This window comes from Chanos chanos, chromosome 6, assembly GCF_902362185.1.
Source record: "Chanos chanos chromosome 6, fChaCha1.1, whole genome shotgun sequence".
NCBI lineage: Eukaryota > Metazoa > Chordata > Actinopteri > Gonorynchiformes > Chanidae > Chanos > Chanos chanos.
In genome coordinates this window covers 35,432,586-35,447,492 of record NC_044500.1, presented here as the reverse complement: position 1 = coordinate 35,447,492, position 14,907 = coordinate 35,432,586, and the positions used below count along the sequence as shown (strand labels likewise).

The following is a 14,907-nucleotide window of genomic DNA, read 5'->3' as shown; positions in this document are numbered from 1 at the left end:
GCCGTCGATTTGGTGTATAAGCCACAAAATAACAGTAATTTCCATGTTTAATTTAACTTGTATTGAAAATATACTGCGTTTTTTAGGTCAAACTAACATTGTAACTAAAATCGTAAAAGTGACAGTATTCAGAACAATTACAGGACCACTCACCTGACATTATCATTTTATCCCGTCTTAACGTTCATCGATTGATGGATTTGGCAGTAAGCTTCCATATGAAAGCGGTATTTGATGATGCTGGAGGCATGTTCATAGCTGGTGTCTCTAATATACGAGCGGTCAGCTATCATCTCAGTATGTTCCTGCTGCTCCAAGATGCGATGACAATGACGGCAAGACATGTGAAATTATGAAAATGACTAAAAGAATAATAAATGTGGTGAAAATAGCTAAGAATGAAGGTTTTTGAGGCTTTGGTGGAGCATCATGGCTATTTTCTTCTCGCGAAAAGTAGAAAAGCACAACATTCCATAACTGTGATTCCACAAATCACTGTCAAATCCCTTAAAAGCTCTCTCTCTCTCTCTCTCTCGCTCTCTCTCTCTCTCTCTCTCTCTCTCTCTCTCTCTCTCTCGCTCTCTCTCTCTCTCTCTCTTTTCCTCTGTTGCTCTCTCGATGGACATTAATGGGTACAGATTGGGATTACAGCTTGCTTGCATTTAAGATGCCTTATAGGGACAGCCTAACGATTCACTGAGTTTTATGTAGACACTCGAGTGTAGTTTTCCTGAATATACCATGCTGGGTGATCACAAAAATATCTGATCCATATAAATGCCAGTTGGTGAGAGTCCTAGAGTGTTTTTTGTCTGAGGTTTGTTTCTGTATGCTTGGCGATTTTTGAGCGACAGAAAAGTAGTATCTAGTTCATTACGAGGTTACGCGGGTCTTAGGTCAGAGTACAATAAGAAGTAACAGTAATATAACTATAGGCTATATAATACAAACGCTCATCACTAACTGTTATCGCTTTAAGGGCAATATACACCACACAAATTTGTATTTTTCGCGAATGATTTGACGATTTCATTACAACGTTAACTGCGGAAGGCAGAAAGAAATTTTGAAAGTAAAGGTGACAGTTTGGACATAGAGTTACATAAATACTGAAAATGGGTTGGATAAATGGTTAAAAATTGTCCATATTTATATACTGAAGAAAAATATTTACATTGTGTAGGTGCAAACATTTATTACACTGATATTTAAATCCGCAGCGGGGGCGCTAATTGGTCAAGAGTAGGCTATCGGTGTGAGTTTCTGAAACAAATGCAAAACATGCAGTCTGTATATTTTAGAACAATGAGCAACAAAGTGCATGCAGTCTGAAACTCTCAAACAGGTGGTCAGTGAGAGAAATTAAACTACAGACGACTAAGACAGGACTTTCAGTGATCGTGGTGACTCAGTACTACGGTCACCCAGTACTACTGTCAATATAAGATCAGGTAATGCTTGTATAACAGTTCATTTTAAAGGCAACAGATTACTTCAGATTACAATGTAAACTCAAACATGGGCTCAAATGACCTAACTACAGACATGATAAGAATAATATAAATATACATAACTGTTACAAAGAAAAACATTTGACAAACAAGACTGCAGCTGACAAAAATCTGGAAGTTCATTTCAGATATTGAGTAATTAAGTAATGCAGTAATTCTTGTTTAATCCACAGGAGCATAGAAAGAGAGGCAGAGGTTAAGGCAGAAGTGCCTAATGGCTTTAAGCGGTCCTAGCTGACAGAACTGTTGTTTTCTTCCCATCACCTTCAAGTAAGGAGGGAATTCTACCTAGGTAAATGTATGTGCAGAGATAAGTAGCTGTTCTGTAGAAAGAAAGAAAAAACAGCAATGCTTAAGCATGTAAGGGTGAGAGACGAACAGTCCTCGGTCACATTCTCTAGGTTCTTTCGCCCTCTACTGTTTAAAAATGATATGTCGTGCTACATCTTCTCGTTAAGATGCACTCAAATTTTTGTGTACTTCATTTGAAAAATGAAACCGTTCTGATTGACAGAAAGTTACGTTTTATAATTCACCTATGTGCACTCTTCCTACTCAGATTACAGTTCTCAAAGAATTACACTGATTTGTTTGTGGCGAAAGCAAACAGATCCAGATGGCATCACAGACGAAAGCTCTTTAAAATTTTGCAGACCACACAGATTGAACCCGCTGTAGAAGGAACCACGTAGGAGAGATTCCGAATTCTGTGTTCCTTGTTCTCTCTCTAGCTCAGATACACAGACTTCTCCAGGCCATCCTCAGCCTTGGTGTATTCCAGGTGTGACTTGAAGAAACGACTCTCATAGGAAAGGCTTTTCCGAACATATTCCAGATAGTCTGGAGCTCCAGGGCAGATAACATTGTCAGCCAGCAGCACAGTGCCCTTCCGAAGAAGCCCACATTCCTGCACAGAGAGTAAGAGAAGTCTGGTGTTTTTGTCAGCTTTTGTTCCTAGTCATGGGGAGAATTTTATACTCAAAAGCAATATTATATTCAAAAACAAAGTACTGTATATGGTGATTCATGCACTAATGATAATGACGGGATACCTCCAGCAGTTTGGTGTCAGGCAGGTAGCTATCCTTCCAGTGGTCAAGGAAAACAAAGTCAAATGTTTCAATGCCAAAGTGCTCCTTCATCCGTGGGATCCAGTCTCCAGAAGCTCCTTCAACCAGTTGTACCTAAAAAGCACAGATCCCATCATTTCAAAGTAATATGACAATTACATTAAAACATAATTTCAGCCTCTCAGTGATTTTGAAATGATTTATGTAATTGTATTTTGCTCTCTAAATACAGCATCTGGTAAAGAGCAACTCCATTCTTACCTTGTCCTCCAGACCAGCCCATGCAATGACTTGACGAGCAATGGCAGCATAATCGGGGTTGAATTCTAGGGTAATGAGACAAGCACCAGGAGGCAAGAGGCGGGCAATGCGCACTGCTGAGTATCCACAATAAGCACCCAATTCAAGCGCTGTCACCGGACTCACCTCGTTGACCACTGAGTCCAGGATAAAACCTGTTTGTATTCGATCAAACACAAAACAGACACGCTCAAATACATTGAATAAGCATTTATAGATTAACTGATTTAAAATAGCTAAAAAAAGAAGTAGATACTTGTCCCAAACAGAGTTTCATTAAAATGATTTCAGCCTTACCTTTCTCATCCCCTACATTCATGGCCCACTCTCTGTGCCGGCAAAAATCGTCAATAGCCGAGATCACACTTAAAGGGTTGTTGCGGGTGGCATTTTTCTGAACTGCTCTTAGCAGCCGCTGACCAGAGTCAAAAAGAGACAAGAGGGTGCAGTGCAAAGACAAATCAGAGTCTTAATTTTGAGCTTAATTCTGCACACCTTGATATACGAGATGTATTAAAATGATGAAAATCATGCTAAAAAAAAATCTGAAAATATTACCTGAGGTCGAGTTGTTCTGGTCAGAGTGTCAAGAAGGTGCTCAACAATAACATCATGCCACAGTAGTGCTAATTTGCCATTATACTGCACAGCTGAAGGGATCACCCAGCAGTACAGAGAATATAGCACAGCTGCAGCTCCAGCAAACCATACCACCAGCATGAGCCACATACTACACAGACAGAGACATGGAGAGGAGTAATCTTAATGTGAAACAATCACGGTCGACATCATACATAATAAGAGATTTCATGGATACCACTCTTGAACACATTGACTTTGTTAGGGTATGTAGGTAATTCTAACATAGCTTACTATTTAATAATGTATTGGGAAATAGGGTAATGCCTTGGATATAATGCTGGGTAATGTAACAGTATCATACATGTCTACCAGTTTACATTAGTCAGTTCTGATGGAAGCTCTGACTTGAGGCTGTTGTATTATCACTAGTATTATTGTATTTCAGAATAGGCCACTGCAGCATAGAAGTGTGCCATGTTGAGTATTTCTTGAGTTTGCAAAGAAAAAAAGAAAAAAAAAGAACCTCTTAGATTCTTATAAGGATTTTGTTGCTATGCCTTAATATTTCATTAGATTTAATCATTACGGCATCATGCATGAAAGATATTTGATTGCAAAGAACTTACAACTCCGGAGACCTAATTCATGCACTTGTAAATATGCAGTTATCTTTTTATAATGAAATGAATGGTTATGGAAATGGCCGCTCGCATCCACGCGCTGCTTTCACCTCCCTATTCATCTCTCATTGTCGGGTTCTAATGAGATGGGTGTTTACTATGCAGCAGATAAAACCCTCTGCCTCCGACCTCCTACCGCATACACCTACTCCATAGTTTAAGTCAGTGGGAAAACAGGAGCACCAGAGCAAAACCAACATCAAAAAGAAACAAAAAAAGGATTGCATTTGATCTACACATTTACAATACCACTGAAGAATACAAGGAGAGGAGTAGAGATGCTTAGGATTTTGCTCTTAAGTTGGGCTTAGAGTTGCATGGCAACAGGCTCAGGGTTAAGAGCTGTGAGACAAAAGGACATGGTACCTCACAAGAGGGGCTGTGACTATTTGTACCCTGTTTTTCTTTGAACATATACACAAACGAGCGGAATGCAGAACTCAGCCACTTTGTTAGACCGCTTTTGTTAGAGGGTAAATCCACTCGGCTGAACGTTGAAGAGAGGTGACCATAGCTGGACAACAGTGCACACTGCAAAGTGCAAAATTTGGATAGTAATTAAAATTTTCGAATATTATGGAAATTGCTGATCGGGATTATGCTTGTTCATAAACACTATAGACTGTCAGGATCATACACTACTTTTATTATATTTGAATTGAAACGGCTAACATTAAACACATTTTTAAAAGTGGTAAAACAAGATGCTACTTTTGAAACAGACAAAACACTCAAAACAGTGCTGTACTAAAGACACAATCTTTTCAAAGGAACATGATGGAAGGCAGATGTCACAGGAGAGCTTTAAGAATAAGCCCTGAGATTGTTGCTGATAGCAGAGCATCCCCTAGCAGTTAGATGTTGTGACTTGCTAATTGGAATGGGATGACTAGAAAACGTACAGTGCCTATTTCCAAAATAGGATTTTGTCTAATTTGCAGAGCTTTTCACCATATCTGCTTGTAACATGTCCTGAACCAAAAAAAGTACATTAAAAAACTTTCATTTTATTTTTAAATGCAAGGCCATTTAAAAATAAAGTACAAAAAGTCTTTGGCCAAGAATGCACGTAACATATGTTCTTTCACAACATTCTGAACAAATATTCATAATTAGACAAACAGTACAAGATAAATAAGACTAAAATCACAGCAAAGTGTGCAAGCTTAAAACAAAACAATTGTTTCCATGCACACATAAGAAAACAAAACAAATGCAAAAATGAAACAGTTTATAAATAGGGACCTTACTTGTATCTGAAGGGTGGAAGTTTTCCCTATCAGTGCTCCGATCCTCTCAAACTGTCTTCTCTTTCGCCCTCTCTCTCTCTCTTTCTCTCTTCCTCTCTCTCTCTCTCTCCCTCTCTCTCTCTCTCTCTCTCCCTCTCTCTGAGACTCCTCTGTCCACCAGTTTCTCCTTTTTTCCACATGCAAACACACACCCATTCTCTCCTGACCAGCTGCTCACTTTGCTGTCTCTAATTCTCATCACTTTTAATTTTGTGAGCAGGGAGGAATGTGTGGCTGAGTGTCCAGCTGGCAGATACACACGGGACCACAGAGTGTTGTCTTTGCTTAATTCACACAGTGCATTATATTGTTTAATAGCACCCCTATGCTACCAACTGGAATTAAACTAAGATGATTCTCCTAAGGAAATAGATTAACCAAAATAAAATAAAATAAAATAGGATGCACGGATGAATAGACAGATAGGAAGATGGACTGACAGACAGACAGACAGATACTATCCATACATACACACAGTTACATGTGCTGAGGAGAAAAAACTGACTGCAGGAAAGAAAGTTAGAGAAAGATCCCAAACTTAATACCTTCTCCTGCGTAAAAACAGGGATCTGACATCAACAAATGTCTTACACAATGTATTTGTATTATATTAGTTATACACTGTGTTATATGTTATACCAGTTGAGCCCTGATGATCCCACTTATAATCATTTTTGTGGATTCACAAAGCAAAATAGATTACACTACGTATTTTAATATTCATATTTATTAAATGGCATTTACTTTTACAGGCATTGTAATTCAAGATATATTACCAATTTAAATGCATCATGCTGTTTATGGCTTATCAGCTGCTTCAAAAAGTTAGTTAACACATTCCTCCATGGATCTTTTAGACTGAACAGAAAAAAAAGAGAAAGAAACAAGATTAAAACAGAATGAAACCCAGCAATATGTAAGAAATCAGATGCACTCTGTAGAATCCAGGCCCTGCCAACCCTTAAATACACTGTAAAAATCCTGACACCTGTTGGTGGAATGAAGAATTGCAAGAAACTGTGGTACCTTTTTCCACTTCCTTATCAAACAGATCAATGTTTCAAATAGATTAACGATACCAAAGACTGTCTGGCACATCTAAAAATATGTTAAATTAATAACTGAGATTTCATGGTAAGTTGCTGGAGTAATAAATATGTAAACACATAAACCTAGGAAAACATGAAATGTGGTTCTAGGAGTTGAGCCAAGGATGCTGAAGACACTGGGCAGCCGTGGCTCTTTTCTCTGGGAGCAGCTCCAGCATGGGCAGGAGAAAGTCACTGAACTGAACCGCCTCCTCATGGGGCCAAGAATATTTCTCCTGCAGAACCTCACACAAGCCCCAGGGCTTCAGTTTAGAGATATGCCTCAGTACACCTGTGGGACAGCAACAGGTTTTAATGGCTCACAGCTGGCAAATGGCATTTGTTGTTATGGTAAAACCGTTATGATTTGACTTTTATTTACCTTTATGGCTGAAGTATCGGTGAGATTCTTTCCCTGAGAGCGCAAAGTGCAACGGAATGGGACCAATTAACTCAATAATGTGGGCAATGTGATCTGACAGGACAGAGAAGTCAGAGTTTTCATACATGCGGATCATTCTTTTCCATATAACTGAAGAAATGATGTGCCTGAGTCAAGCAACCCAATACTGGACACAGCATGCAGCAGATCAATCAAATCTTCCAGACAGAATCTTTAAGTCAATACAGAGCTAGAGTTATTTTTTTAAGTTTTGGTCTCTCAGTGTTGACTGGTAAAAAATGATGAGGCGAAATATGAATATTATTTGAGTTTTGCAAATGAAACTTTGATGAGGCGAAGAGCTAAAGAACACAAGCAAATAAGAATGTTTAAAAAATTTAAAAATTTAAAAAAAAGGAGAGAGGGCTGACCTTCCTCTCGAGTATAATTCTCTCCTGACTGAGGATCAAACAAGTAGTCTCCGGTGACTAACTCAAATGCCTGAGGGGAAATGAAGAGTCACTTTTAGAAGCATATGTTTATCATTCTCACACAGCAAACCGAGTAAGAGACACTGAGACACATACATCTATAGATGAGAATGCCCTGGCTTCAGACATCAAGTATAAGAACACCACTAAATCTGGGCCCACCCAGAGCCCATCACCGGACACAGAAGTAATCCAGTGATTGTGTATTCGAGACAGGAGTGCAATCTTAATCTTCAACTCACAGGTGTGCTCTGTAGAATCCCATGTAATGACTGCTCAGTGCCATTGTGCAAGATGATGTAATAAGATGATGTAATAAGCACTTTACAAATCATAGTGAGCTTCACTGCATTTCCCAATGTTTGCATCCAGACTACGTTGTGGCCCTTAACCAACATCAATTTCTACATCAAATGGAAAGATGAAGTCTTGTCTTGTTCTCACAATTCACAAACTAAAGACTAAAATGACTAGAGTCTTAATCCCTGGAGCTAAAACCAAGTTCAAGTTTGACTTAGCATTAATTGTCGTTTAATTGCTTTGGTTTGGTGGGAATGTCTGAATAAGTAAATGCTAATAGAAGCCATGTTGTGTGCATGTTCTGTGCTCTCACCATGCAAGCAGTGCTCCATATATCAGCAGGTGTGCCATACTCTCCTCCAATCAGGACCTCTATGGAGCGGTACTGACAGGTCTGGATGTCTTCTGTAAAGTGTTTGTGCTTCAAGACAAAGCAAAGACAGTGATTAATATCATAAATAAATTAGGATAATTATGTACACCATATTGTATTTTACTGCCTCCCATAATATTACATATATGACCTAAAGGAAACATCTTACGTTGAGCAGAGTGACAATTTTGTCTACAGGGCTGTCTCAATGTATTTCTTTCTTTTGAAACATTACACTTTTATCAATCCCTTTTTTTTTTCATCAGTTATATCAATAATTTTTACAGTGTCAAAATGTATCAAATTACATCACTAAGGTAATGCACTGACTGCAGGACTAGGGATAAGTGTTGTCCAAACAGAGCTAGCATGGACTAATTAAAGAGAGTTAATCTCGTAGTCACTCACCACCCAGCAGGAATTGCCAAGATCTGCGATTTTCACGCTGATTTTATCTGCATTATCAGGTTTCAGAGGATTACCTGACATATCTTCCATTCTGGGTACTGAATTAAACACGCAAATTAACAATACAGAGATCAAGTCACGCTGACTTACTGATTCTTCAAAAGGTAAAAAAACTAAGTGTTAACAAAAGATAAGCATTCTTCTGATCCTCTCGGCTGAGAGGCTTGATGATGTGGACCCTCTGGCCTCACAACATAAGGACTTTGCAGACAGAATCATCTGTGTCCGTTACACTGTGCTGAAGACAGCTGTTGGGGTAATGCCTTGATGACTACCTTGTAGTGGAGATGATACAGGTGGTTCGGGATGAGGTGAACTGAAGCCACAGTCTGCTCCCCTCACAGGACCATCTGTATTTACAGTGTTTTCTGAGTGTGGAAAGCGTGCTGCAACAGAGGTTTTGATGGAGCAACTGAATACATAATTCAGCACATTGAATCTGTCACTTCATATCAGTCATTATATTATCACTATCACTGAAGCATGATTATATTGTCTTTAAAAGCAGGCAAACTGGAATTTTTTTCTAAACTTCAGCATGTCAAATGATGATTTAATATAACATCAAGTTTATTTACTTTTCAAGGAGAAAGTTCACTTACTTGAAGAAGTATCAAGATTATTCTGTACTACGAACTCAGAGTAGAGCACTGAAACCACTTACAAAGGGAAGATCTGGGCGAGAGCAGCAGGCTCTGCCTCCACGTAGTACGCAGAGAACCTGTAGACTTGGGAGCAACAGCTCTTGGGATGCAGCCAAATGTCATACTATCCATTGAGGCTGCCCTGACAGATTCCTCTTTTTCTTCATGTTGTTCTTCGGAGAGCTTTGCCATTTGAACCTGTTTTGTTTTTTTCTTTCTTCCTTCCTTCCTCTCTTCTTTTCTCTTCTGTCCCCTGCCAATGGCTCTAGTCTGGGAGAACACGTGCATTGGTCAAAAAGTAAAACGTATTACAATAATACAGCATGAAGACAGACTTAGAGAGTAAACGTTGTGAGGAAATAATCACATAATCTCAGACACGGGAATTCTTTTGACCTCACAAAAATTCCATTGATATACCTAAGCTATAGTACATGCTCGCAGATTCTACTAATGCAAACTGTGGAGAGGTTTCAGTTCTTATCATTAATCATCAAGAGCTTTCCAAAGTGATGAATGTTAGGTAATGGAACAGAACAGAAAACAGAAAATCCATGGCAACTACTGTTATTAACTTGATGGCTGCATTTTGCAAATTTCTCAGCACATGCTCACAAATACATCAAACAAAACTTCAAATGTCAATTAACCTTTGTTGTCCATTTACAGTTGTTACGTGCAAATTAAAAGCAAGTATAAAACACAAAATGCAGCACCAATACACATGTTAGTCAGAAACTACACTCAAACATTTAAATTACTGCAGTTGGTTACCAAAATGTGATATGATTGACTTGATGTGACTGAACATAAATGTCTAGAGTTTATGTTTCAAGATGTCGTTGCAAAAATCCCAAATGACTTGTATTTAAGAAACACAGTCTCACAATGCCAAGCTGTCTTACCCACACACCAAGAGTCTGGAGCACATCAGTCACCTTCCCCAGCCAGTTATGCTAACACAGCAAATTATATGGTAAGAGGTGGACAAGTGAAGCAGAACAGAATAAATCTAGTTTCTGCATTTTAGTTTTGCATCATAGTTTTTCATTTCTTCACATTTTTGACTGATTCTCCCATGTCAAAACAAGATATAGTTTTACACACCTGCCTTCCCCCAGAAGTGCCACTGGCTAACATCACAGAGAATGGCAAAAAGAATAAACAGAACACACACAGACACAAGCAAAAAAAGAACAGTATTACGTAAACAATTGTGGTTCCAGTCTTTTATAGTAAATTTGGACTTAATATGTGGCGTAATTAGTGTATCGAAATGTGATTTAACTACGTACATACATACACACATACAAACTTACAAACATAAATACATACATATACACAAATACATACATAAGCCTAAAAAATAGCCAGAAGTATTAACCTTTGCAAGCACTATGCTTTTAGCAATCGCTGCATATTTTCCGTTCTTCTAAATCACAAAAGGTCTGACAACAGTGACACAAACAGTAAGAGATCATAATGCTTCTTGCCTGAGGGGATAACGGGGTCAAATGACCTTCCCTGCTGCCAAAGCCTCACTTCATCCGCCATCCGCTGGATCACATCATCACCCACTCTCATCAATATGTTCTCTGGTTTAATATCTGTGTGGATGATCTTGCATTTTGAATGCAAGTAATCCAAGCCCTGTAGAACCTAGAAAAGAGTACCAAAGCACATCATTGGCTCTCCCAGTGGTTGAGTAGAGAGTATATAGTAATGGGAACATATTAACCCAGAACAGCTACACTGAACTGTCTGTGAAACTCTAATGACTCTCTGCATTCAGTTTCATCTCGTGTCTGTTGTTTTATATAAATGACAAGATATCTGTGTTCCACTGCTGCACACAATGCTGTCATCACCTGCAGACTTTTTGTTCTGAATTACATGTCATTTCTATGATTGCAAATGATATTCTGCTGAATTTCACTTCAGAACAGATCACCAATGTCTTATTATAAAACCTATACTCTGTGTAAATGAAACAAAGGTCCACATGGGTGACTTTCTCAGGACATTTCTCACAAGGATGACACTGGGAGGACTGGAGATACAGCACCTGTCTGAGGATGGTCTTCACACAGCCCACAGGAAGGCCTGTGTAGTTAGACTTAATGATCCACTTCAGCAGTTGAGGTCCCAACAGCTCCAGCACCATGCACACATCTGAACATTAAGGAGAGCACTCCTTCACACTAGGGACGGGCTGCTAAAACCCCAACAACTCAAAAGCAATCAAAACATCAAGCCCAGAAGTGACTTAAACCAACACTAGGAGGATGCGAGCACAATTCCTGCCCGCCAGCTATAGATGGGAAGAGAGTTCAGTACAGTTTGAAAGGAATAAGCCTAGATCCACATATGGAGGATGGGAAGCAGGAGAATTCCCTCTATAATAAATAATTGACTGTACTTGCATGTACATGAGTGAGAGTTTGTTAAAGTTGGCAGAGGTAAAAGAGGGGGGGGGGGGTGGATGCAGGAGAGAAAAAGAGAGAGATATAATAAGAGATCACTTAAGTCAAGGATACGCACTCCATTGACCCCTGTCACTTTAAAATCATCTATCAGTTGCACAATGGTCTCTCTCGCTTGATCTGAAGGGTCACTTTTTTGCACCTGAAATTAAATCATGGCCAATCAAGTCATCAAGTCATTACTGTAATCTTTACAATGAATGAATTAATTACAATAAATGAATTAGCCTACAATTAAACTGAAATCTATTTAAAAGCAAATATATGTATAGAATTAAAGACATATTATTTACATACAGAGCTACTATAAAATGTCATAAAAAGACAACAGATTCAGTGGTATACTCACACATCTCAGCAGCCTAATCTCATCCAAAGCTGTCTCTGTGTAGCTTGGGGCACTCTTAACTATCTTCAGAGCCACAAAACACATCCTTCTGTTTATTAAAAACAATTAAGCCACTCTGATAAGATATATTCCAATCTGTCATAGCTTCATTTGCACAGCACTTTTCATACAATTTATTCCTCAATTTAAATTCAACCCATTAGACATTATAAACAACAGATCTGATGGAAATCAAATAAGAATAATTGAGGAAAGAAAGAAACTGCTAAAAGGACTGCTAAAATTATGTTTTAATGCAATATTTTAATTAAATTAAGTTTATCAGTGCCCTCTAAGGCAATGCTCGTCTAAATTCTTAAAGCAGAGCACTCTGTCACCAAAGATTAAAAAAAAAAAAAAAAACCTGCCTTGAAAATTCACTTATGGTTAATTTAAGACAGACAAATTGTTGACAAATTGGTTATGGGTCGATTTGTTTGTTGCTTTTTCTTTTTAATAAGTACACTAGAGTAAACTAGCCAGTCTAGCAGTAGAGCGTACTCTAGCAAGGACTTCTGTAACAATTTGACAAATTTTTTGTGTGGGTACACAAGACAATATCCTGATTTTCTATATGAATAAGATAAGTGACTAGACAGTTAATAAGACCTAAAACTACATGAAACCAAACTGTAAACAAATGCTGCACTCACTGAATGTCCCAGCAGAGCCATACAGTAGAGAAGTGGCCCCACCCAAGCTTCCTGAGCACTTGATAACGGTCATTTAATATTTCTCCAATTCGCACCGGATAATATCCTCCTGAGAAAAATAACAAGCTTTGATGTAGTTACAGGAATAATTAACACCAATTTCTCCCTCTGCCTTGCTAATCCCTAAGGATGCTGTCAGTCATCAGTGAACTAGAAAATGAAAGACCGGAGTGCCAGGAGCCCTGATATAAGTCCAGCTAATAGGACTGGTATATTCCATCAGAGGAAAACAAACATAAAGGGAATATGCAATCATTTAGAAAATCTAATATGGCATTTGCTTGTGAGAAATCAATCACTATGGGTAACAAGGACTTAATCAATGATTACAACTATTTAAGATTAAACAATCTAAGATGATATACCTCTACAGTAGTGGGATGGATCCTCCTGCTCTTCACCATCTGATCCCACCAGCTCATGAGGAGATGGCACAAAATTTGAGGGAGTTGATGTTGCAGTGGCTTGAGAGCAGTACAGTGAGCTTGTAGTTACGGGTGTGGTGAACATGTTTTGTGGGGTCTATTTAGAGTTGGGTTTTATAAATGGACATATAAAATGATAAAGATATTAGAAGATTAAAGAGATTTATGAGGGTGCTGCTCATCAGACAACTGTGTGACCCTAGACCAAAGGACACAGACAAATAAAATAGTCTGCATGGTTGATAATCCAGTAAAGTAAAGGTTCTTGAAACAATGTGGTGGGGAATTCAGCCTTGATTTAATATTTACACTGTAAAACAACTAACCCCTGTGGATACATTCTGCATCTCAAAAGGGACTGAGTGATGCACCTCGTATTTAACTATGCCTCAAGAGCACGGACATATTTATTTAACTGCACTGGGATGACGGTTGATATAGATTTGGTTGAGACAAGTTTAGGGTACTCTGTACAAGTGACCGTTTCTATTTTAGACTAGATACCAATGTGAGGAATGTGAACTGAAATAGCTCACCCACGGGGCAAGCCTAGAAAGTTGAAGGGTAGCAACAGCGAGAAGTATTCTTGATACGAGGAATATTTACAATATTGGGTGTTTTCAGGTTAAGACACCTAAAAACAAAATTTAGGCGATTTTCGTTGTTAACAGTCAACTAAGAATGTAGCTACCCGATTCCAACGATCGATAGTAAGACTGTTAAGGTGAAGCGATTTAGCTTACGAGCTGTTAACGTCGTTTGCTAGTGGTTAATTTGCTAGCCGTGAGTTAGCTACTGATTAGGTATAAACAAACTCCATGGTAATTATTTCTAGGCCGCCACTCTCCACACTTTGTCAGTTGAGTTCATGCTTTTAAGTCTCACCACTGACCAAGCAGATAGCCTCCATCACAGATACTGATAGTGCTCCCAACAGTTTGTAGTAGGTCTGCCTGCCAACTTAGTGACAGCAGCTGGAAATTGTGCACGAGGCAAGTAATGGGAGTAGACCAAATGTTGCTGTAGATACTTTGTAGATGTATATAATGCACATCCTATGATATTTATTTTATACACACACACACACACACACATACATATATATATATATACACACACACACACACAGATAGATAGATAGGTATGTGTGTGTGTGTGTGTGTCTGTACGTGTAAAAGTGACACAGAAATGTAATCGATTGAACATGAATTAAATCCTCTTTTGTACTGACCCCCACCCCCCTTCCCCAAAACACACACAGGAAAGGACCAGATCAATCTCATAGGGAGATTGAAAATAAAAGACTGGTTTAAAAACTTTATTATAAATGCATATATTTCATACAGTTTATGTACTGACAATAAGTTATACTATAACTTGGGGCTAAACAATTAAGTACTGAATTATTTTTCCATCACTGACATACTATAGGCATGGATTCAAACTAGAGCTCTCAAAGTCACATGAGAAATTACTTTACCAAATTGGTTAAATAAGTATCAATTCATCAAATTTTCTCAATGTGTGAAAATGATGCCATCATGCAAATATTGTTTGTATCCATGCCTCAGTCAGATGTTTTACATTTGCAGCACATTTTGAAGGGAAATTGAGGTCTAATTCAGTCAGTATCGGAATGTCATCCCAGTGCTGGTGCTGATAATTTCTGCATTATTTTAATAGAACTATGCATGTTTTTTGCAAATAAATACAAAATCTA

At 38.4% G+C, this 14,907-nt stretch overlaps 2 protein-coding genes across 2 annotated transcripts; both read right to left on the bottom strand.

Annotated features, from left to right (window-relative positions):
* Positions 1-2,238: 2,238 nt before the first annotated feature.
* comtb (catechol-O-methyltransferase b) lies at positions 2,239-3,610 on the bottom strand. The gene is made up of 5 exons (XM_030778303.1): positions 3,440-3,610; positions 3,179-3,296; positions 2,843-3,036; positions 2,564-2,695; positions 2,239-2,418 (listed from the first exon to the last, which is right to left on the bottom strand). The coding sequence occupies exons 1-5, from the start codon at positions 3,608-3,610 to the stop codon at positions 2,239-2,241; spliced, it is 795 nt and encodes a 264-aa protein (XP_030634163.1).
* Positions 3,611-6,627: 3,017 nt separating this feature from the next.
* Positions 6,628-13,272, bottom strand: LOC115815344 (SRSF protein kinase 3-like). Its single transcript, XM_030778302.1, has 11 exons — positions 13,128-13,272; positions 12,703-12,811; positions 12,011-12,098; positions 11,716-11,803; positions 11,244-11,350; positions 10,672-10,837; positions 8,475-8,572; positions 8,007-8,114; positions 7,334-7,403; positions 6,903-6,995; positions 6,628-6,812 (listed from the first exon to the last, which is right to left on the bottom strand). Exons 1-11 carry the CDS (start codon positions 13,270-13,272, stop codon positions 6,628-6,630), a joined length of 1,257 nt encoding a protein of 418 aa, XP_030634162.1.
* Between the last annotated feature and the right edge of the window lie 1,635 nt (positions 13,273-14,907).